Source organism: Macrobrachium nipponense, chromosome 26 (genome assembly GCF_015104395.2).
Source record: "Macrobrachium nipponense isolate FS-2020 chromosome 26, ASM1510439v2, whole genome shotgun sequence".
Lineage (NCBI taxonomy): Eukaryota > Metazoa > Arthropoda > Malacostraca > Decapoda > Palaemonidae > Macrobrachium > Macrobrachium nipponense.
Window position 1 is genome coordinate 43,782,910 of NC_087215.1, and position 25,585 is coordinate 43,808,494.

Sequence of the window (25,585 nt, forward strand, 5' to 3'; positions counted from 1 at the left end):
CTCCCGTATCAAAATTTATTGGCAGTATGGCAAAGGAAGTCCTGTCTTGCGCTTTCCTCCTTTTGATGAGTGCCTTTGCAAGAATCCTACTGAACGTTGCCGAGAGTCCTGACGCGCAGGACGTCGAGCTTTTACATAACCCATAGCTGCCTTACCGCAAAGTCTTGACTGCGGTAGAGCAAAAGAGATCTTTCCTTGAGCTTTCCATAACTCCATCCAATCCTGGACTTTACGAAAAGCAATATTACTGACAAAGACCTCTATAATTCACGAAACCCGTTGGTCTTGCTGGGTTTCGCAAAACGAAGTTGCCTTTTCACTTTAAGCTTCCTCCGAAGCAGCTGCTTACTTCACATTCTTCGCAGGCGATGTAGAAGGGATCACCGAAGTTAGGTTAAAAAATCTTTAGGCCCAAATCAGCTTGAAGACTTCAACAGAAACGTTCAGCCAGGCGACACACCTGGCGTGCGCGCTCGGCGTTCCACTGACTAGCAGCGAGCACGCTCGGCGTCCATTGGCGAGCAGCGAGCACTCTCGGCGCGCCCGCTCGGCGTCCACTGGCGAGCAGCGAGCACTCTCGGCGCGCCGCTCGCGCTCGGTTATCCACTGGCGTGCGCTCGGCCTCGGCGTCTACTGGTGGTGCGCGCTTGGCGTGCACATCCTCGCGCGCGCGCCTGGCGTCCATCCGAATGTCCCGCGTCCAAGCCGAGCGTCAAAAAAAAAAAAAAAGCGTGCAGAAAAGCGTCACGCTCCTGACAGGCGGTCAGCCGTCAATGCAAGCGAAACTGCCTTCAGGAAGAGCATTAGACATCTCGGAGAGAAAAACCGACTGCACGAAGCAGTCTCAGGTGAAGGGTTGATCGTGTGAGAATACGCGGGGCGGAGGGAACGCCTTCTTATTCTCACAGCAACAAAGCTAGGACGTCCGCGCTCAAAAGCGTCCTGGCTAATATGACTTGCTTTCCCTTTTCTCGGTGGAAAGACGTACACGAGTTCAGGCGACGTTCGCCTTCTTACTTCTCACTGCAACGCATGACGAGAGAGAGAGAGAGGACGTGAAACGTCCTCTTCTATAACGCTTCTATTTAGAGGCGCGAGTCCTTCCGAAAGCTCCTCAAAACCCTGCGCAGGGAGGACGCTTCGGAGGACGAGAAGCAATCCTTCAGGATTCGTGCACGCACTTTGGCAGCCTGGAGTAACTTCAGGTCTGCCGAAGAGGGGCACGTCAGATCGGTGGGAGTTCCTCGTAACCCTTCTTCTTGGCTTTCGACATGCTCTCTCCCTGTTCCTGGGAGTCAAGCAGAGGTCCCGGCCTAGAGGCGAAATAAGGCCGATCTGACGCACCCTCCACTACACAAGGGGCACTGTCACTGCACTTAGCCACTTCACTTTTGCTCTCCAAAGCCAGCACTTTCGATTCTAAGTTACGAATCGATAGAGTATCAGAGAAAGGTCAATACCCTCTACAGAAACTGTTTAGGGCCCGAAGGCAACATTACAGGGTTAGAGTAACAACTACAGAAGTAGCACTTTTCACCACAATGATAGGAGAGCGAGGCACCTTAGATTCCAAGATACAGATGGAATCTATAACGTAAAGGGCATTACCTCACGAGACATATTTATAGCCCGTAGGCCATACTACAGGGTTAGGCAAAATAGTCTACAGGTAGGTTTAGCCTACCCTGACTTTGTTCACTGATTAATTGCGTACATATGAATCATACGTCTTCCTTATGGAATTAGACAAAGTCTCACTCCTTACATGACAAATCTCAACAAAGAAGCAAGACACATAGCCCTCGTGCATATCGAGTGCGGAACTACCGAAGCTTTCGGTAGCCACCCTATCTTAGCAGACAACATCCTCTGAAACTAGCCTAACTAGATTCAGATATACAAAAATGAATCATATTCAAAACAATTTAAGATAGCGTATGCCTAGCCACAAATCCAAGTCAATAAATAAAATCAAAAGAGCAATTAGGATATTTCGTGGCCATGAAGTTTCCAAAAATCCTAAGACGGAGGTACTGAAAACAGGTGTTTCCAGCACCGGCGACAGAAAAATTATGAATAGAAAATGGGACTGGTTCCTGATACGCCTCCCAGCGGCGGGAATGGGTACTAACCACCTGGCCGACCACTGTGTGTGCCGGAAGTTTTTGAATTTCTGTCGGACTTCAGAAAATACAGCTATATATATATCTGACAGGTAAGTTTCATGAACAAAATTATTTTTCTAGCTGGATATCTGGAACACAAATTTCGAGGTAATATTTTGAGTCGAAACTGAAGATAACGACGACCATCATATTATTCAGAGTTTCTCACAAACTTAAGCAGAGGTGGACTAACTGTACCTCTACTCTCAACAGTGCATTTTGTACACTCAGCTATAAACTTTTTGATGAGTGCAACTTGCATTGCTGCCGAGCTCATCTCAGCCAAACTTTATCTTGTATCGATAGTCCAATGGTTGCAATTCAAGGAGCATGCCTTACTCTGTCAAACATTTTTTTGAAAGCATTTGTGCTAGACAACAGTGATAAAGAAAAGACACCTTGGCTGCTTGAGAAGAAAAGAAAAACTATCTGCTAAAAACTAAACATGTACCTAATGTTATTTATATTATGGAATGTTTTTTCAATTATTTTGTTTCTAGAATGAACTATATTGTTTGCCTTAGACATGTTCCTGTTTTCTCCAGGCTTAACTGTTTATATATGGATTTTAATTCAGTGACAGGGTAACTTAAGGTGTGCTTTCCATTGCTTTAATTGAGAGAATATACAATATTCTGTATGATTTTGTGTTTTTTATGAGATTTGACCTTTAAATGAACTAGATTTGACCTTTAAATGACCTTCATGATGACATCGTAGGAGGTTAAAACGTATGACAAATGAACTCTTCGCCTTCAAAACCCTTAAGACACCAGAATGAAGGTTCTATCATGTATTTGACACAAATTGTGGGTGGGACCCAAGTTCCAACTTGGGGACCCAAGTTCCAGATACCGAGCATAGAGGATACCAGTCCTTCTATTTAAGGGGTCTATGCTTCAAATAGACATGATCCTCTTGCTATTGTTTATGAGCCTGTGGCTGAGGTTATGGATTTACCTTCAGAGGATTTGGAGGATTTAATTTGTCAGGTGTCTTCTGATGCTCTTTTTGATAATATTCAAAATTTAGAAGTTTTGAAGGAAGGGTTGGAGCATCTGGAGATTGCTCAAAGGAGGGATGTAATTAATTTAATTTCTTCTTTCCAGATTATTTCAGAATTCCAGGTCTAACTAATTTTCTTGAGCATGATGTAGATGTTGGAAAATGCTTCTCCTGTAAAACAGAGTCCTTATCAGCTGAAATCCCGTTAAGAGGGATATAGTTGATAAGGAGATTAAATATATGCTGGAACACGATCTCATCCAACCTTCCATAGCCCATGGAGCTCCCCGATAGTCCTTGTTAAGAAGTCCGACGGAAAGTTCCGTATGTGTGTAGACTACCGTAAAGGTTAACGCACACACTAGAATGACTCTTTTCCTTTGCCTCGGATAGATTGACTGTCTCGATCAGATAGGGGCTGCTAAGTTTATTACGAAATTGGATTTATTGAAAGGGTATTGGCAGTTCCCCTGTCTGATCGGGCACGAGAGATTTCTGCATTTGTCACTCCCTTCGGGCTTTACGAGTGTAAGGTAATGCCCTTTGGGAGAAAAAACGCTGCCTGTACTTTCCAAACTGTCTATGAACCGGGTTATTTGTGGTTTGGAAGGTACAGAAATCTATATAGATTGAACCTGGAGTAGTCCCTTAATAGCAACGCAAACTGGCGCACACCAATGTTACGATTAAAGTAAAAGTGGTTTTGGTAGCATTAAGGACTGCCGGTCTGGTTGTGAATCTGGCCAAGTGTGAGTTTGGCAAAGCAAAAGTGTGCTATTTGGGTCACGAGGTGGGTTTGGGTCAGGTGGCACCTAAACAAGCCAACCTCGAGGCTATCATAAATTTAAAGAGGCCGTGCAATGTCAGAGAGGTTCGGCGAGTGCTGGGCATTGACTGGTGTTTTATTATCTTGTTCGAGAATTTACATCCGCGAAATTCTCAGACATTGCTCAGCCACTTACCAAATTGTTAGAGAAAGGGCAGAAGTTTGTGTGGTCTACTCAGTACGAGGAAGCATTTATTAAACTTAAGATGGTATTAGTATCTAATCCAATATTGACTTCTCCTAATTTCCAGAGGACCTTTTTATTATTGCTGTGGATGCAGTGACATAGGTTATTGGGGTGTCCTCTTTCAAAGGAACGAGGTAGGAGAGGTTCATCCTGTATCATATTATAGTCGAAAGCTACTGGCCGCCGAGAGAAAATATTCCACCATTGAAAAGGAGGCCCTCGCCTTGGTCCGTACTCTTGTGCATTTTAAGCCGTATGTGACTAATTTTTTCTTTTCCCATAGAAATCTGGATGGACCACAACCCGCTGGTTTTCATCGAGCGCATGAAAGGAGCCAACCAGAGAATTTTACGTTGGGCTCTGCAATTGCAAGAATTCTCGCTTGTGATAAAACACGTTAAGGGATCAGAGAATCGAATTCCCGATGCCCTTTCAAGGATATAGATTTGATCACGACTTGGCTCCCCTCCCCTCGCCCTTCTCGTCTCTTCAATTGGTTTGCGTTAATCTTAGAGATGTGAGGATGAGTATGAGTGTGTTTCGCCTGGAGTTTGGTTTATTGGTTATTAGGTTTTCTTAGTGAGACATTTAATGATTTTGTCTGTTTTCTTTTGAACCAAAGGAAAGCCTGTAGTGACCAAAGTGCGGGCGGTCATTACTTTTGGTAGTGTCTGTTATGTGTAACCTCAATGTTATTGGCTGAATTTGAGACAGTCATGTCGTGGTGGGTAACTATTTTGTGCTAATTTTGCCTTTTGGTTATTTTGATTTATGTTTTCTCTGTTTTGTTTAGGCTGGTAAGTTTTCTTTGTGTGAAAATTCTGTTATTGATATTAGTTTGTAGTAGTGTTGTGTAATGAGAATTCGTATTTCAGGTTTCACACTGAGACTTTACTTTGTCTTGAGAGTGATGTGTTAATCCTTTTCTCTCTTTACAGGTTTCATGTTTTGTATAAAAAAAATGTATTCTATTGGAATAATTTTTTTTTTGTTTTTGGGGAGGAAGGTATAAGAAACTGATTATTTTTTATTTGCCTTTTATGAATTTAGATCAGCCTTGTTTTTCTAGGTTTAATTACTAGTTTTTAAGAATTATTTTGTGGCAGAATAGCCTTTGTTTTGTATGAGCTTTTGTTTATTTTATTTTTGAAATATAAGTGTCCGTTGTCTGGTCATTTTAAGTGTTTAACGTCAAGTGCTTAATTTAACGTTTCTCAGTGTGGTTAGGCGCCTCCTCCCCGTTTGTTTATATTACCGAACTATCGTTTTAACGATTGTTTTTCTTTTTTTTATGCGAGTGTTTATGAACGTGTCTGAGTGATGTCTGGACGTTGGTGCTCGGACACAGTTCAGTTCGGGCTTGAGCACTCCCTTGATATCATACCTTGAGCAGCATATGTACTTATTTGGACTTTGGAGGACGACTATTTGGCTGTTTATCTGGACGACGATTCTTTGGATTACGCTTTGGATCCTCGCCTTGGTCTGTTGTCTGCAGGTTCTCTTGTCACCTGCGACTCGAGTGTCTCCTGCCTCGACCTCCGGCTTGTGTACTTCGAGTAGAGACTCGCAGGTGCTCCTGTCACCTGCGACTTGAGCCAGTCCTGCCTTACCCTGACGAGGAGGAATTCCCAGGGAATTGGTGCCGTCGCTTTCTTCTGGCACTTTCGTCTCCATTCAGCTGCTGTGGTTTTGGGAGCTTGCTAGCTCGTGAGATGGCCTGTAGGGAGGCTGACGCCAGGTAAGACAGAGTGTCTCTGATTTTCGGTTGGGATCGCCTTCCCTTTATGGTATTACTCTGGCGTTCAGGACCTGCCCTGTTAGCTGATTTGGCGAGTGGATCACGGCCCTAGTTTTGTCTCTCCTGGTATACATCCACTGAAGTGAGAAGAACTATACATCCTTTTGTATTATTTAATCTTATATATATATATACATATATATATATATATATATATATTGTCATATTTGCGTCGAGACTATATAACGTCATTCAGTAGGTCTATTATAGACAAGGTTTTGTATGCTTAGTTTTGTGTTGATAGGTAGGATTTATAATGGTTTTCCTGTTTTATTTACTCTGTCTTCCTTCTTTCTTGGAATTAGTATTAGGGTAATTTTTGGTCTGGCCAGCTAAATTGTTGGATCCAATCAAGTTTATTATTAATAACGGTTTATTTCTCCTGTCTTTGTTAGGACTTAGCTTCTTAGTTTTAGGGAATCCAGTGTGTTACTAAGGACTAGTATTTGTCCTTCCTGGTTTAAAGTTATGTTATTTGTCATCCGACAAGGTTGATCTAAATTGTGTATTTAAGTATTAAATATTGTTAAGTTATCTTGAGTGTTTGTTTCCACTGACCTTTAGCACTGAGTTACATTTATTACTGACAACAATTATTATAATAAGAACTTTTATAACAACCCCAAGGGTTGTAACAATTCCCAAGGGTTGTAACAACGGTGATAATCAGTCATTCTTTGACATGAATGTGACCTCAGCATTTGGAATGAAGCCTTCTGCAGATTTCTCTTTAGTTTTCTCTCATGTAGGTTGTTGATAAATAAGTTAATTGAAGAATAAAAAGAAGTGTTTCATATCTGAAGTTTTAATGCCAATACACACTATCAAAGACAATTAGAGTGGGCATTCCCCTTTCCCCAGACTCTGAAAGGAGGATAATCTGTACAGGACAGAGGTTAAGACCTAAAGGTAATGTTTCCCTTGGGTGATTAGTAAGAAATACAGAGCTTTGACTTTGGCCGGCTCTACAAAGAACTTGAAGATATGGCAACGCGTGTTTTCACTTTTAGACACGCCCAAACCCTCACCTTAGATTGGTACTACTATAGTATTGGCACTCACTTCGCCACCTACCTTCTCCATTAATGTTTTGACAGACGCTCCTAACTTTCCATCACCTATAACATAATTGAAAATTTTTGGTCTACCCGCACTTCAAGGCTGGCATCAGGATCGGGTGTAAGGGAGCCAGGGTTAGGATAAGTTGAATAGAAGAGGGAGAAGGTTGATCTCAGAAGGTAAATTAGAGACATTTCTAGCATGAATATCCTGACTAGCTACCTACTTATTACTGCTAGCCCTAGCAGCTAATTTTCTCTTTTTATCCATCTCTTCACTTAAATATTTAAGTGAATGGTTAAAGTTTTCCAAGCCTTATTATTCCACTGACCACATTCCCACAAGTCAAATTAGAAGAGCAAGTTTGACCCCTACAGTTGGTGCACACTGAATGTGGATCATAACACGCTTTAATAAGTCTTGTGCAATACTACCTAGTACTTTGAGAAATAGCATTGGACATGCCTAATTACTAACGAACTCAAAAACTAAGACAAGGTCTAATTCAAAGGCAAAATTGACTATTTCGACAATTAATTCCTGTTTATAAATAAACATTGCCAAATTGGGTACCAAAATATGATATTTTGGTACTTAACCAAAAACCTCCAAGTCATCAACCAGAAGTTAACATTCCAAAAACATTTGCTGCTACCTGAACACTGTTTACAGTACCAGCTGGCAAAAAACAACTGATTTTCAGTGCTGAGTTGGTTCCACTCTCCCCTGGTAGTGGGCAGGGAAGGGGGTTTATCGCCTAACCAAAACAATGGGGCACTACCACGAATTTCAAAATTCTAGCTACCGACGGATAGAAACAAGCCTAGTTGCATATATAAAATCACTAAGGTTAATCTCAACAAGCAGGATTAACTGGCCAAAAAACCAACAAAATGAATACTTCACTAATAACAACTGGAAGATAGTGTGAAAAGCAAAGAAAATTACTGCCCAAAATCCAATGATGTTGATTAGGACCTGACAGAAAACAAATTGTTAGCTATCTGCTAAGCTGTACCTGGCGATCCCAAAAGTGGGTAGATTCTGTTCACCTAAATTACCGCCAAATCTTAATTTTGAACTGCTGTGGTAGGAAGCTTTCATCTGTGTAATTGCTTGGTAAGTCACTTAGTAAAAATGAAAAGTACCATCCTTACGTATAGCTAAGAAAAATAACAAAAAAGGGCAAAATGGTACATTTTTGTTTACCATAAAAAAATTTATGGCACTCTTACTTTCATATTTTCCGTGTAAACAGAATACGTTCTGGGCTTAATTGTTTGATACAGAACAGATTCCTAGGATTCTTAAATTCTTAGTTTCAATGTTATCGTTGAAAAAAAAAAAAGGCATCTTCATTGGGCCCTTTACCAAAGCATGGAATTACACTTCATTTAACCAAACATCATATTGCATGTGTTGCCAGATACACAAACAGTGATACTGCCACTTTTTAACAAATTATTTTATAAGCATAAATTCAACAATGAACAGCAACAACCATGATTCAATGGTTGCCCTACCTTCTGCAATCAGCTCTTCCAAATTCTTGCCTTCCAATTCTCCAACAACTTTCTTGGCCTCGTCAGCATCACAATCTACACCAACTGAGCTTAGGATTTTCTCAATGTCCTTTGTTGATGGAGAACCACCACCAAGGGCAGCCAGACAATAAGCAGCAACGTAACGCATACTTCAAGTAGTACTGGAAAAGAATTGAGATTGCATTAATATACACTAAATTTTTATTTGGTCCAAACTGTTTCACTTTTTACCACCCATGAATTTACATATCACAGATGCTTAGGATGAATAAAGTCCACAAAAATTTCTACATTAATTATTTCCATACAGATGATAAGGTTTATTCCAATAAAAATCTGAATTTTTTTTATAAGATTTACAATGTTTGATATACTAAACTGATGTTTTTAACTAGACATCTTCTGCAATACATGGACTACAGTCTGGCTACGAAAGGGTTGAGACTCTTAAGACAATTAGCATCGCTGCCATATTAATATCATCCGAACATTACAGGAAAATGGGTGATAATCTGGTATCTATACATGAGGAAACAGCAACTTTTAGCAGAGTTGCTGTTTCCTCATGTACAGATAATTAACTGAAGTGACCGCGGGCCACATTTAAAGATTATCTGTTACCTTCCTCCATTCGACAGCAGAAAAGCAAAACACAAGGATCAAACATTATATACTTGGAGCCTGCTGCACATTTTATTTTCATATGGAACACTACAAATTTAAAGGCATATATACAGTACTAAACAAAAAGCTTTAGCTTCCCAAACTAACATAAATGATAAATATTTAACCCACCCCTATAACACATCACTGTTAAAATGCTTGTGCCAAATGTCAAATTTTGTTTACATCAGCCAAGGGGTTATGTACATTACAAACAGAAGAGGGAAGGTAGGCTAGGCTACTGTAAATGCATACGATAAACCATAACATACATTAGCTAAATTTTGTTAGCGTTATTCAATTTCTCTTTGTACTGAATTATAAGTCAATCTGCATTGAACCTAGAGAATTGGCTGATAATAATCATTACTATAATTATATGTATAGGGTATACTTTGTAGTGTAGGTAAGTATATATGTAAAGATGGTACAGATTAGCCTAGTGTAGACTAGGCTATATTCAAGATAAGATTTTTTCAACTAACAATGGGTTTTTTGGAACCTAACCCCGTCGTAAGCAGGGGAATACCTGCTGTAGTAGTATTAACATGAAATTTGCCATGAAATGGCTACATTCTTGGTTTATTAATCTTCTATTTCGTGTTATGTCACATACAACAGGAAATACAATAACATGCCACAACCTTCTCCCAGGTGATTTATCCCACCCATAACCTCGCTTTCCTATCAGTCCCCCTTACCGTGGGATGGAGTTCTGGGGTAATAATTCTCCCTGTGGTCTAACCCACCCAAAACCCTGCATTCCCAATGAGTCCCCCCTACCGTAGGACAGAGTTCTAAGGTAAATTACAGTTAACCACCAATAAACAAGGTAAAAATGATAGTTATTATACAATAAAGTTTTATACATACTTACCTGGCAGATATATACTTAGCTATTTGACTCCGTCGTCCGACAGAAATTCGAATTTCGCGCACACGCTACCTGTAGGTCAGGTGATCTACTTACCTGCCGCTGGGTGGCAGGACTAGGAACCATTCCCATGTTCTATCATATTTTTTCTATACCGCCTGTCTCCTGAGGGGAGGTAGGGTGGGTATAATTTTGTATATATCTGCCAGGTAAGTATGTATAAAACTTTATTGTATAATAACAATATCATTTTTATACATTTAACTTACCTGTCAGATATATACTTAGCTGATTCACACCATTGGAGGTGGGAAAGAGACAGCTAAATACAGAATCAAACAGGAATCACAACTATCGTTGTAGGTAATAAATAAATAAAACCTTGGTTCCTACCTGTTTAGACTGAAGACTTCATGAATAGAATCCAGGAGTCTAGTCAGTCTCAAGAGCCTCAGCGAGATATTGATCTATGGCTAAGAGTTCTTGTGGTTCTGCCAAAGGGGTCTTACCCGCTTACTTGGTAGATCCTGGAAGGACTACGTCAATGGGTGCTTATCCACTTACTTGACAAGACCTATACAAGGAGCACAACATCGATCCCGATCACCTCAACCTATCCATGTTAGTTCTAAGATTGCAAGAAGTTATCCCCTAACCTCTTGCAAACAACCACAAACTCGAATCACAAACATTCGTACAGTAAAGTACAAAAATAAAAATAAATTAAAAAAAAAAAAATGTTTGTACAATCTAGCCAGTAAGAAGTCTCTTGATTCCCCCACTGATCCAAACTAAGACGTCCGTGCGCCAGCAAGCATACTAATCAGCAGAAAAAAACCAACAACTCGTCTCACAAGGTAGATCTATGTACTATCAAAAAATTAGAAACAATACAAATTTTTCTAAGGATCGTTATGTGCTCCCAGCCCCAGCACTGTATCGGCTGATACAAAAGGACCCAGAGAGAAACACTTTTCATATGTTACTTTAACGTCCTTGAGATAGTGCGATGCGAACACTGAATTACACCTCCAGTAAGTCGCATCCACAATGTCTTTTAAAGACATGTTCTTCTGAAATGCTAATGAAGTGGCTACCGCTCTAACCTCATGAGCCTTCACTCGGAGAGTCCTGAAAGAGAGTCTTCAGTGCAGTCATTATGAGCATCCGTAAATAATGCTCCTCACAAAAAATGCTAATGCATTTTTTGACATGGGTCTACTAGGATCCCGAACTGCGCACCACAGGCTTTGTTTACATCCGTTTAGTTCATTCTTCTTCTTTAAATAGAACTTCAAAGCTCTAACCGGAAATAAAGATCTTTCTAATTCCTCTCCTACTAGATTTGAAAGTCCTTTAACTTCAAAACTCTTTGGCCAGGGTTTTGAAGGGTTCTCGTTCTTGGCCAGAAACAGAGTCTGGAAAGAACAAATTGCCGCATCACTCTTAAATCCTACTCGAGAATCTAGAGCGTGTATTTCACTAATTCTCTTCGCAGTCGCTAACGACAACAAGAAAATACATTTTCTCGTTAGATCTCTAAACGACGCGTTGAGAGGAGGTTCAAATCTACTAGATGATAGAAATCTCAAAACTACATCTAGGTTCCAGTTAGGAGTGCGAGGAGAAAAGGTTTTAGAGGTTTCAAAAGATCTAATAAGATCGTGGAGGTCTTTATCTTCTGCAATTCTCAAACCTCTGTTTCGAAATACGGCCGAAAGCATACTTCGATAACCTTTAATGGTAGAAACTGATAATTTTGATTCTTCCCTAAGGAAAATCAAGAAATCAGCTATGTTGGTCACAGAGGTATCGGAAGAGGACAGTTTATTCTTCTTACACCATCTTCTAAAAAACATCCCATTTTGATTGGTAGACCCGAATAGTTGAAGATCTCCGGGCTCTAGCAATTGCTTTTGAAGCTTTGCTTGAAAAGCCTCTCGCTCTGACAAGTCTTTCGATAGTCGAAAGGCAGTCAGAGCGAGAGCGGGGAGGTTTTGATGGTACCTCTCGAAATGGGGTTGTTTGAGAAGATCTCTCCTGTGTGGAAGAGATCTTGGGAAGTCCACTGTCCATTCCTGTACCTCTGTGAACCAATCTTGAGACGGGCAAAAGGGAGCGATGAGTGTTAGTCTCGTCCCTCTTGATGCCGCAAATTTTCTTAACACCACTCCTAACATTTTGAAGGGGGGAAAGGCGTAGGCATCTAGGCCTGACCAGTCCAGCAGCATGGCGTCCACCGCTATCGCTCTCGGGTCTTCCACTAAGGAGCACAAGTTTTCTATCCTTCTGGATAGGTAGGTGGCGAATAGGTCTATATGTGGACTGCCCCACAGGGACCACAGAGCTTGACACACCTGAAAGTGAAGGGTCCATTCTGTGGGGAGAACTTGGTTTAACCTGCTTAGCCTGTCTGCTCTGATGTTCTTCTCTCCTTTCACGAATCTTGTGAGAAGAGTCACTTTCTTTTCTTTTGCCCAATACAACAGCTCTTTTGTTATATGGAACAGAGAAAGAGAGTGAGTTCCCCCCTTGTTTCTTGATATAGGCCAACGCTGTGGTGTTGTCCGAGTTGACCTGTACCACTTGACCTAACACCTCTGTCTCGAAGGCTTTTAGAGCTAGAAGAACGGCATAAAGTTCTTTGGAGTTTTATATGCCAGTCTAGCTGATCCTTCCTCCATTGGCCTGATACTTCTTTTCTGCCTAGAGTCGCTCCCCATTTTTCTCTGAAGCGTCTGAGAACAAGATTAGGTTTGGGTTCCGAACTTCTAGAGACAAGCCCTCGTTCTTTTCTAAGGGAAAAATCCACCACTTCAGATGATTCTTTACTTCCAGAGGAATACTGAAAGTGTCTGAAAGTTGCCCGTTCTTCCAACTCCAAATTCTTCTTAGGAAGAATTGAAGAGGGCGAAGGTGGAGTCTTCCTAGCGAAATGAACTGTTCTAGTGAGGAAAGGGTTCCCAGAAGACTTAACCACTCCCTCACCGAACTCCGTTCTTTCTCTAGGAAGCTCGAGATTTTCTGTAATCCCCGAGCAATCCTTTCCTGGGACGGAAAAGCCCGAAAACCCCGAGAATCCATCCGAATCCCCAAATAGACTAAGTTCTGACTGGGGATCATCTGAGATTTCTCGAGGTTCACGAGTAATCCTAACGTCTTTGCTAGGTTCAAAGTAGACTGTAGGTCCTCCAAACACAGTTTCTCCGACTTGGCCCGGATTAGCCAATCGTCGAGATACATTGAGATGTTTATCCCTTCTAAATGAAGCCATTTGGCCACGTTCCGCATCAGATACGTGAATACTTGAGGGGCGGTCGATTAGGCCGAAGCACAAGGCCCTGAATTGGAAGATTTGTCCTTGTACAACAAATCTTAGATATTTTCTTGACGATGGGTGAATCGGAACATGAAAGTAAGCATCCTGAAGGTCCAGGGATACCATCCAATCTCCCTGACGTAGGGAAGACAGAACTGAAGCTGAAGTCTCCATGGAGAACTTCTTTTTCTCCACGTACCTGTTCAGGACGCTTACATCTAGGACGGGTCTCCATCCCCCCGAAGCCTTTGGAACCAAGAAAAGGCGGTTGTAAAACCCCGGGGAGAAAGGATCTTGCACTAGCTCTATTGCATTCTTGTCCCTCATCGAACACCACCGTCTGAAGGAGAGTCTCGTTCAGTCCAGGGTCCTTGTAACTCGTCGACAAATCCTTCGGAGATGTTGCCAAAGGAGGTCTGTCTACGAAGGGAATGATGTACCCCTTCTGTAGGACAGACAGAGTCCAGGGATTTGCTTCTCTTACGGACCAGGCATCCAGAAAGTATTGAAGTCTGGCCCCTACCTGTGCTTGGAGGACATGGCTGCTATTTGCTCTTTTTAAAAGAGCGGAAGGAAGACCTCCCTCGCTTGTCGAAGGGTCTTCTCTTCGAAGTTGATCGAGTTGAAGGGGCTCCACGAAAGGGCACCACTGGAGTCCGAGCCACCTTCTTCTGAGTCGTAACTGCAGGTCTACTTTTCTTTGTAGATTGTACAAGAAGGTCCTGCGTAGCCTTTTCCGACAAGGATCTCGAAACATCCTTCACTAAAGATGAAGGAAACAGATGTTCTGACAGAGGTGCGAATAATAGAGCGGACCTCTGAGAAGGAGAAACTCCTTTCGTCAGAAAGGAACTGTAAAGAGATCTTTTCTTTAACATTCCAGATCCAAAAAGAGCAGCCAACTCACCAGAACCATCTTGCACAGCCTTATCCATGCAAGATAGGACACTGTGCAAAGTTTCTGGATCCAGAAAATCTGGCTCACTCGTCTTCTTAGCCAGCACCCCAAGAGACCAATCCAAGAAGTTGAACACCTCTAAGACGTGAAAAATTCCCTTAAGGTGCTGATCTAATTCCGACATACTCCAGGACGCCTTTGCTGAATTGAGAGACTGTCTTCTCACAGACTCTACAAGACTCGAGAAATCCTTGAATCTGCAGACGAGGGGAGCATCAATCCCATCGCCTCTTCTGTCTTATACCAAATGCCTCTTTTCCCCGTCAGCTTGGAGGGAGGAGAGCAATAAACAGTTCTCAAAGTTTCCTTTTTTGATAAAAGCCACGAATCTAAAGACTGGAGGGCTTTCTTCATTGAGATCGCCGGTTTCATCTTTAAGAAAGCAGAGGATTTCGGGGTTTTTGTGCTCGAAAACAGAGATCTCGGCGAAGGAGGAGCTGCAGGACTAAGAGAATCCGCAAACTCCTCAAGAAGTAACGAGGCTAAAACTTTATAGTTGGAAAGTCCCTCGTTAGTTTGAACTTCTTCCTCAGAAATCTCTTCAAGTTCAAGGTTAGAAGGAGATCGCTCTTTCCTGAACGATTCTCTATCAAGAGAAGCCGCTCTAGGAGAAATGTTTCTAGTAGGTGAAGGACTACGAACAATACCGTCCCCATAACTAGTAGAGGCCTCACGTCTAGAAGAAGCCTCGCGTCTGGGAGGCGTCACGCTTCTGGCTGGCGTCTTGCGACTTGCAGCGTCCTCGCGTTTACCTGGCGCCTCTCTCCTGGGAGGCGTCACGCCTCTGGTTGACGTCACGCGCCTTGGAGCGTCCTCGCGCTTGCCTCGCGCCTCTCTCCTGAGAGGCGTCACGCTTCTAGTTGACGTCTCGCGCCTCGAAGCGTCCTGGCGCTTGCCTAGCGCCTCGCTCCTGGGAGGCGTCATGCTTCTGGCTGGCGTCAACCGCTTTGGAGCGTCCTCGCGCTTGCCTGGCGACTCTCTCCTGAGAGGCGTCACGCTTCTTGTTGACGTCTCGCGCCTCGTAGCGTCCTGGCGCTTGCCTGGCGCCTCGCTCCTGGGAGGCGTCCTGCTTCTGGTTGGCGTCACGCGCCTATCTCGAAGCTCGCGTCTTCTTGGCGCCTCGATACACACTGGCGTCTCGCGTCTGGTTGACGTCTCGCGCTTGGAATGCTCGACGCGCCTGACTGGCGACTCGCGTCTGTAAAGCGCTTCGCGCCTGGCTGGCGCTTCAAGCCTGGCTGACGTTTCACGTCTAGAAAACTCGACGCTCTTGTCTGGCGTCTCGTGCCTGGAAGGCTCTACGCGTTTCGTTGGCGTCTTGCGTTTGACAGGAGAACGGATCCTGCTCGGCCTATGCAAGGCTGATGAATCCGATTCCAAATCAGAGGAAGACAAATTACTATGGCGAGTCTGAACCCTCGATAGCCTAGACTTCTTAATAGGCAGGAAATCGTCTTTCCTTCTGGGAGGGTCTTTTGACAGAACTCCCACAAGAGAAGTGATGGAATCCTGCATAGTGCGAAGGATTCTTTTAGTCTCTTCATTATTGTCTACCCTCGGTTGTTTGATTACTGAATGGTCCTCCTCTTGAAAACGCTCAGGACTAGAAGTAATCCTGGGTTCATCCAAACGTCTTTTCAGGGGGCGAGAAAGATCCGCCGATCTCCAACCTCTTTTAGGTGAAGAATTCTCCGAGGAGGAGAAACACTCACGCAGAACGCTTTTTCTGTAGCGTTCTCTGGCATTCTGTGGCGATACAGAAAATGCCGAAGGGACGTCTGACTGTTGGGGATCCTCCACAACCTCCTTACGGCTTTCGACATTCCTTCTCCTCTGGGCTTGGGAGCTTGAAAGAGGTCTAGGCCTGGGAGCGTTGTGGAGACAATCAAACGCCCCCTCCACTGCACTGGGGACACTTAAATCACTATCCACAGCACTATAATCACACTGCTTACCTTCAAAGGCCGCCATTTTGGTTTCCATTTTCCGAAGGGCGGCTTTAAGATTCGCAATCTCAGATGCCGAATCTGTGTGTTCTAATAAAGGAGCAGGTACATTAGATGGGGCAGTAAAAAAGGAGAAAGAGGGTCTAATATTAACTGATAACCCCGCTAGATACAGAACTAGACAAAGGTTTGGAAGAAGACCTCCTCACCCTGTCTCTTTCTAACTTCTTCAAGTATGAGGTTAGAGATTTCCATTCTTCCGCACTCAAATCCTTGCATTCATTACAAGTATTACCAAAAGAACATTCATACATCCTGCATTTCTTGCAAATAGTATGAGGATCAAGCGATGCCTTTGGCATCCTAACTTTACAACCCACATTCACCACATTCTCACCACATTTCCAGAATCAGACATCATGTTGAACAATCCAAATCAAATTCCAAAAACGGTCCACAATCGCGTATGCCAGTACAATCAATGCAAATACGTCACCGAGAAGTCCAAACGAAGATCAATTGCGATGCAAAATACGAATCCAGCCGGAGATACCCACAACGATGTTGCCAGTATGGCCGACAGAAAAAATATGATAGAACATGGGAATGGTTCCTAGTCCTGCCACCCAGCGGCAGGTAAGTAGATCACCTGACCTACAGGTAGCGTGTGCGCGAAATTCGAATTTCTGTCGGACGACGGAGTCAAATAGCTAAGTATATATCTGACAGGTAAGTTAAATGTATAAAATTCTCAATTAATAACCAAAAAAAAAAAAAAAAAAAAAAAAAAAAAAAAAAAAAAAAAAAATGAATCAAGGTAACACCCAACGTGCTGTTATTGCTTAGTTTAACCCTGATTACAACTACAATCTGGAGTAATAACAATAAACGTTACATACACATACAAATGTTGTTCAAATGAGGGCTGGGAAAGATGTGGCAATTCCGTGAGGGATAAGCGCTCACATCCTGAAGGGACCCCATACAGGATTCAAAACTGCCAAGATCAGAGACGTTGCTGTGTACAAGGAACTTGTTCAGCACTTGGCTTATCAAGCTGAACAGAGGTTAAGCATACAGTTCCTTGTCTGACCAGTCCAGAAGAAAGCATCTACTGCCCTCGCCTGTGGGTCTGGAACTGGCGAACAAAATAGAGGTGAAATTATAGTTTTCCAAGATATGGCAAACAAGTCTATCGTCGGTTTTCCGGTTTGTTTCCAAAGGGCTAGGGCAGACCGGAGGATCAAACGTCCATTCTGTCGGCAGGATCTGTTTCCTATGACTTGGCTTGTCTGCTAAAATGTTTAGCTTCCCCTGGACGAACCAGGTGACTAAATGCGTATTGTTTCATTCTGCCCAAATGAGATCTCTTGCCGCTTCGTAAAGAGAGAAAAAGACAGAGTCCTTGTTTCTTGATGTACGAGAGAGCAGTCGTGTTGTCTGCGCAGACCGCTACAGTCTTGTTCTCTACTTCTGATGTGAAGGACTGAAGACCCAGGTGTATTGCCTTTAGCTCCTTCACATTGATATGCAGAGATCTGTGCTCTGGGGACCATACACCTACGATTTCGCTTTGCTCTGAAAGTGCTCCCCATCCTAGGTCCGATGCGTCTGAAAAGTTCAGGTTAGTGTTCAGTTGAAAGAGACTTGCCTTCCGACAGTCTCTGAATTCCACCAAAGGAGGTCCTCTTTTATTTCCTGTGTTATAGGAAAAACATGCGAGTCTGGAAGCTCCTTTCTGTTCCAGCTCGCTTTCAGACAGAATTGCAGGGGTCCAAGATACTGTAGCCTGCTGAGCGACACAAACTGCTCCATCGATGAAAGGAACCCCAGCAGACTCCTCCAATTGTTGGCTGAGCACTCGTTTAAGGACAGAACTTCTTGTATCTTTCTCATGCTAGAATCTACTCTTTTTCCGGGTCGGAAAAACCCGAAAACTCAGTCACTATGGTCATTCCCAAATACTGAATCTCCTGAGTAGGAATCAATTGAGATTTCTGGGAGCTTACCAGAATTCCTAACTCCTGTACTAATGAGAGTGTTCTTGTGTACCAAAGAGAGAGAGTTTTTGTGTACTAAAGAGAGTTTATGAGGTCCTCCGCACACTGACTCTCTGACTGGGCTCTTAAGAGCCCGTCTAAATAAAAGGATATTCATATCTCCTGAAGGTGGAGCCATTACCCTGGTAAACACGAGGCATCGTCAGTCCGAAGCAAAGGCACAAAAATTAAAAATCTTTCCTTTGAACACCAACCTGAGATACTTCCTTGACTTGGGGTGTATGGGAACATGGAAGTATGCGTCCAGAAGATCTACGGACATCATCCAATCTCCCTGGCGAATGGACGACAGGACTGTTTGATTCGTTTCCATCTTGAAGTTCGTCTTTACGATGAAGACATTCAGGGCACTGACATCCAGGATGGGGCTCCGGCCTCCCGATGACTTGGGGACTACAAAGAGACGATTGTAGAACCCCAGAGAGTAATGATCTTGAATAAGTTCTACTGCTCCCTTTCTTACAAGAGAAGTTATTCATCCTCTAGAGCCGAAAATCCTCTGGTCTTCTTGAATAAGCATTAAGAACGACTGGTGTGCCGACTAAGGGGGGGATAACGTAGCCTTCCTTCAGAACCTTGACAATCCAAGGTTCTGCACCTTTTCTCTGCCAAACTTCCCAAAACTAGAAGTCTGGCTACTACACTTGTGCAGAGAATGGTGCCCTCACTTGCTAGAGCCCCTCAAAGAAGTTTTCTTTACAGACTTAGAAAAGAATCTCATATTTCCTCTTGATCTTGCATAGGATCTCTGTCTGGCCCGAAAGGGCTGGCCTCAAAAGTGTTACTGGAGGATATCTCGGTCTTTTGGAAGACTGGGCAAGGAGATCCTGCGCACATTTCTCCTCCAGATCCAAAGCAATTCCTAACACTATGACTTTGGGAAACAAGTGTCTCTTATTTAAGGGGGAGAACAACAGAGCTGATCTCTGAGGAAGTAACACCCTTCAACGTGTAGGAACACCAGAGCTCCCTCTTCTTGAGCGTTCCCAATGTAAAGAGAGAGGCCAAGTCATGGGAACCGTCCCTAATCCCCTTATTGGTACACGAGAGAACTTGCATCCAATCTGCCAGTCAAGAAAAGTTGAAAACTTCAAATAACTTGAAAATGCCTTTCAGATGTGCCAACTCTGAGGCAAAAAACAAAATCTTCCCGAAGAAAAAGCAGAGCGTCTGGCTGCATCTACCAGACCAGAAAAATCTCCTTGTGAAGAAGTGTGAACACACAAGGGAGGCACCTCTTTCGTAACATGACAAGTATCTCCACCTGGAGATTTGAGAAATCAGAAAACAAAAAGGTCTTCCCTTGTTCCCTCTTTTCAGCAAGCCAAGTGTCTATCTCTTTAAGAGCCTTCTTAGCAGAGGAAGACAAAACTATGTTTGACATCTTCCAGGGTTTAAACGAAGGCATATTATCCATATCCAAAGTTGTTTCAGGAGACGCCACATACGCTGAAGAGGGAGCCTCTTGATCTTCGGTAGCTTCGACTTTAGACGAAATAGGAGAAAGATCCACATCTGCAAGAGTCTGAGGTGTGGCTGCATCAACTTGTGTCCATGTCGAAACAGCCTCTATCAGAGATTGCGGTGCTGGAGCATCTCAAGGCGTCCAAGGAGACGATACCGAGGGAGCTTCGGTCACTACTGGCACTAGCTGAACTGTTGTGGGTGCTAACGGAGTCGTAGGAACTTGAATTGAAGAAAGCGGCTTATTCAGTAAAAGCAGAATACTGTCGAGCTTCAACTGAATGAGATCTACTGTCTCAATGGCAGCAGCAGCAACACCGGGAGCTGAGTGAGTTGATGGAAGCTCCTGCGTGACCCAAGCAGGTGCTAACTGGTGTGCTACCGGAGGGAGCTCGGGTGCTTGATTACGTCCATTGGGCACACCTGCACAACAGATACAGGAGCCGAAGAGCGACAACAAGCCTCGGGCGCCCGTTAACTTCCGTGAGGCAGTCAGAAGAAAACGGCTCTGGGCTGTCCCATTGACGGCAAGAAGGGCATGGATCTCTAGGCTGCATCCAAAGTGCCTCTCTTCAACGGCCGAGACTTGCTCCCTGAACGCCACTGGTGTCGTGGAGAGGAGTCATCTGAACTCAACAAGTTATGCACATCCAAGGAAGAGACCTTTTCAACAGCTCTCCTCTTCCACCTGGGAAGCGACAAAGGGTTGAATTGAGGGGGCGACTGCTCATGGGCAGACCCCACCAACTTCCCTTGGGCTACCAGTTTGACTCCTCCCCTGCATTGGGGAGCGTGACAGTGACCTTTGCTTAGGAGCATCGGTGAGACGAACTGCCACCTCTTCCACTGACACAACACTATCACTTTTCGCCTTGTTTATTAAGACCTTCACAGACGCACCAAGCTGCTCCATAGTCTGTACTAACAGAGCAAAACGCTCATCAATCTTCTCTTCCAGACTGGTAATGGGGTTGGGATCGTAAGTGCGGGAGCCTGAAACTGGAGAAGGTGGCATAACAAGAGAAGTGTGAGCAGGAGGTAAGGAAATAACAGGAATATTGAAATCTGAATTCAATTTAGAAGAATCCTGACTAACTGATTTTGAAATACATAGCCCAAATCAAAGCCTCTTCCTGTCTCTCTAATTTCTTATACGTAAAGCTAGTTGTCGACTTACGACCTATGCGAGTTAAGACTGACCGACTTTACCACCAACCACAATTAAAACAACTGGGGGGTACAGGGGGCAGAGCCCCCCTGGTCAGGTAACACGTTCTACTAGGTTAGTACGCTAACCTATATGTTAAGTCTTCCTTTAAATTTCTTTTCCTCAAAGGGGGGTTATGGGATGACACGGAGCCCACATGGTCAGATAACACATTCTACTAAGTTAGGTTGGTATGCTAACCTATAAGTTAATCTTCCTTTAAGGGTTTTTTTTTTTTTTTTTTTTTTTTTTCCAGCAGGTCCAATATTAAAATACTATCATTTACAGAAATAGGCAGTGATAATATAATAATGAATATTCTTAGAACTTGATAACATTTCATTCCTTATTCATAATATAAATTTTTGTATGTAATCCTTCATAGCTATTTCGTAAAATAGGTGTTCCTGCCGAAACATTTCATTGCAATATTATTTCCTTTAATAAAATCCACACATTTTTGGTTTCATACATATAAGAGAAACTAATTTTTACTTTTAAAGTTCACATTACCCCCCCTCATCTGGCCTCTCTGATTTCCCATTGTCCATCCATCACGAACATGTCCGTTTTTTTTCTTTATACTCAGTATTGCATTTAAATATTTTCTTAAATACGGCATTAGTTTCCACATACGTGTGAAATCATCCCCCCTTAATTACGTCGTTTACCACCCTCCCCACAATTCTTCTGACCAACCAGACACCTTATCACCCACACAATGCAAATGCCCAAATTGTGTTTTTATATTACTTAACAAGAAGTATTTGAAGAGTTAACACCCATTTCTCCATATTCTCAAAGTAACCACAGTTTCACCATTAATTGTGATAATACTTCTCTTAACATATATTTTTGGTTATGGTATTGCAAATATTCTTCTTTATTCCATCATTACGAACATTGTGCGTTTCCAACTCGGTAAAACTTTACAAAGCTTTAGCGGCCTTTTATCGCAGTGATTAGTAACATGCAAAACAGTAAGGAAGATAACTTATTCTTCATTCTAAATTATACCAGACAATACACTTACCCAACTGAAATAGGACAATTTCATTATCACACAATTTCGTTACCAACCAGGGTTTTTCTTAAGTCCTCAGTACTTTTTAATGGTGGCACGCAAGGTCGCTCTCCAATAGTTATTCCGATCGCTGCTTTATGTCATTATAGTCGGGGATATTTCGGAGGTTGGGTCAAAGGCATTTGCGCATGCGCTGACCAGGTTCTGGTTACTGCACATGGGCAGGTTTGTTCTAATTGACCTATCATATTCTCTTATTTAAATTTGACCCAGGCCAACCAATCATAGGCCAAGGATTATGCCAGATTCAGCTTGGTTTGTCGACATTCCCCTGAAGTCGTCCATTTAATTTCAGCACATGAACATTATGGATCTTTGCAACAGTTGTGATTTGACTATTGTGGATATCTCTGTTATTTGTAGGGATCGGGAGTCAATCGTTTACTTTTTTGCAAGGAATAAGGTGTTAAATTTAACTTATGGGTGCCCAAGTTGCCTTTATAGTATTGTAAAAGGCACAGGATATAGGTACGGCAGCCGTATCCCGATCGTGGTAGATATTGGTACGGCAGTGAATTGCGCATGCGTCAATTTCAGACTTCCTGCCGTACAAATAATATAGTGCGGTGAGGGTACGGCAGATTCTGTCATTGGCGCCGTATTTGCGGTCTTGACTTGCTGTAGATACGGCAGTTAGCTGTATCCGTTTACCAGTTTGGTAATCATACTGTATTATGTAAACCAAAGCTCGGCTTTTAGGTGGGACAGTCACGCTTTTTGAACATCTGTCCCCCTTTTTTCAGTTAGCAAAATGTTCCTCCCCCCTGTTTTTGTTTGTTTAGCTTTTGTGAATTGTGTCCCGCTTTTTGTACTACAAAAACAACACTATCCAGATTTTCATGGACCTGGTAAATTCTATCGTCTTCTCCGACAGCTGCAATATACCCAATGAAGTGAATTAAAAGAATATTGTAAAGTATATAACGGCCCTTGCAGCTGCCGACGTCGGGCAGAATAAAGAGCCGAGAAAGTCACCAAAGGTACGATGGTAGTGTATATATTTATATATAATCCTCTTTGAATCTCCTCTTCGGAATTCTTTTCAGGGCCGATTTCGATCGTTTGTGACCTACGTATATACCATGAATTACCCAATTTTTGAAAGTTTGAGTCTTCATAGATGTCTATGGCTTTCTTCAGCTCGTTAAAGCCTGAAAAACATCTGTTTTTCGGCGAAAACTAATGTATTATTCCGCGGTTTCAATGCTGTTCCGTCACCATTTTTTCTTGCTGTCACTGATATGCCCAAAGACTGTGTATATAACTTCAGTATATAGTCTTTGGATATGCGTGAGGCGGTAAACAACGGTTAGCGCATGCGCAATTCACTGCCGTACCAATATCTACCGAGATCGGGGTACGGCTGCCGTACCAATATCCAGTTCGATTGTAAAATTGACAAAACATAATCAATTCCGGTGTGATCAAGTTCTCAAGGATTTGGATGGTCGATGAACACGTTGTCATCTTAATGTATCTGGCTTGAGTGGAACTTGGTTCAAGCGCGTGCATATTTCGATTGGTGCAATTTATGCTGGGAAGTTGTACTACACCACATTGAAAATAGCAGTACACCAATAGCTGGTCCCGGCAAAATCGTTAAAATCAACGAAGCCAAGTTTGGGAAACGAAAATACAATAAAGGGAGGTATATTGAAGGTGTTTCAGTTGTGATGGCAGTAAGGATAAAAACCACCAATTACAAGGTAAAAATGAATTCAGTTCAAACCATGACCCCGGTAGTAACAAGTTTCATACTTTCACTAATATAGGCAACAAAATGTTGTTTTATTGTGATGATTACAACTATAATCTTGAGTAAGATCAATAAACGTTACATATATACGCCAACATTATTCAAATGAGTGCTGGAAAGATGGTGGATTGTCCGTGGTTAGACCGGCCAGCCTGACGATAGCCGCCATATTGGATTTCAAAACTGCCTTGGAAACACTATTTTACGAAGAGCGTCACATGCTTATTTTAGTTCGTATGGCGCTTTCATATATCACATTATGTTGACGAAACTTCAATCTTTTGAATGGTATGCTTAAAGTTGTAATTGTATTCTTGTTTCACTAATGAAATACCGAGTGAACAAGGCCTGGACAGCGCGATGCCGATGGATCATCCGCGGTTGTTTACCCTAACACGTTGTACTAGGTGAGGTTAGGGAGTTATGTTTGTTTGTATGATTACTTTCTTTTCTTAGAAATGTGTTTTCCCAGTTACGAAGGTGGTCACTTTGATGTGTTTTCCTCAAATTTCACCTTCGTTTCCGTCGGAAATTGACGTGTGTTTCAGGTATTCCCCTTGAGTTATGATATCTTTAAAATCGTGCATTTCCGACAGAAATGAAGGTGAAATTCGTGCAAAACACATCAATAAACTGGGAAAACACATGTCCTGTTACTTTGGGGTGGTTCCTCTAGGGATGCCCAGTAGTAGGCTAACCTGTGCCTGGCCAGTAGAGTAACACGTGTCCAATATATAAGCCACAAGTGAAAGTAACCACGTCAAATGCACTTAAATCTAAACTTTTCTGTATAAACTAGTTTTCACTCAAAGCTGAAGGATTTCTTACAGTTATTTTAGCAATTTTACTTACTATTAAGCTGAGCAGCACGAAACGTGTCTACTTAGTACAACGAAGTTTACTCGGGGGAGACTTTTGCCGTAAAGAGAGAGCTACGCGGGCAACAAAAATAGAAAATACTCAAAATCACTCCTTATTTCACATGTACTTAAGATATATTTTCGCAGACTATCTATATATCACTTCTTAAGCTCCTCCCCATCGGGTAGGCAAGTGTCGTCATCTATTAACAAGAATATTAACTTCATCCAATAACAATGATGACAGAGATTTTGATAGTGCTAACATTGATATTGCCACCAAAATATTAGAACTAAGGAGAGCACGTTTTTCCCATCTTTTATAACGAATCGCCGGAAAAAAGGTTTACTACTATTAGAAGTGAGCGGCCGTAGTAAGAGGACGTTGATGGCTTATGCTCCTCCATATTAAGCAAACCTACATTCTCTCTTTGGAACTCGTTGTGTTGAACAACCAAATTAGTAAAAAACACGATTGTTCATGAAAATGCTTTAAGGCCCGTAAAAGAACGCTGGTTTGTACCTCTTGCTAGTCCGAATGGTGTCCATAAAGTGTATTTCCTTGGGCGGCCAGATTTTTTTATTTATTTTTTTTCTTTTTTGTAAAAGCGGGAAATTTCATATATAAATGTATGTATATATATATATATATATATATATATATATATATATATATATATATATACACACACACACACACACACACACATATAATATATATATATATATATAATATATATATATATATATATATATATATATATATATATATATGACTGGTAAAAGTGTTCTGTAACAACAGAATTC

At 42.3% G+C, this 25,585-nt stretch overlaps 1 protein-coding gene across 1 annotated transcript in view; it reads right to left on the reverse strand.

The window, feature by feature from the left end:
* The window catches only part of LOC135200234 (large ribosomal subunit protein P2-like), a 40,540-nt gene extending 15,629 nt beyond the window's left edge, over positions 1-24,911 (reverse strand). The window contains exons 1-2 of the mRNA XM_064228674.1: positions 24,771-24,911; positions 8,567-8,748 (exon numbers count right to left, since the gene is read on the reverse strand). Coding sequence (XP_064084744.1) covers positions 8,567-8,735 — 169 coding nt within the window. The 5' untranslated portion in view covers positions 8,736-8,748; positions 24,771-24,911. The remainder of the gene's footprint in view (positions 1-8,566; positions 8,749-24,770) is intronic.
* Positions 24,912-25,585: the final 674 nt, after the last annotated feature.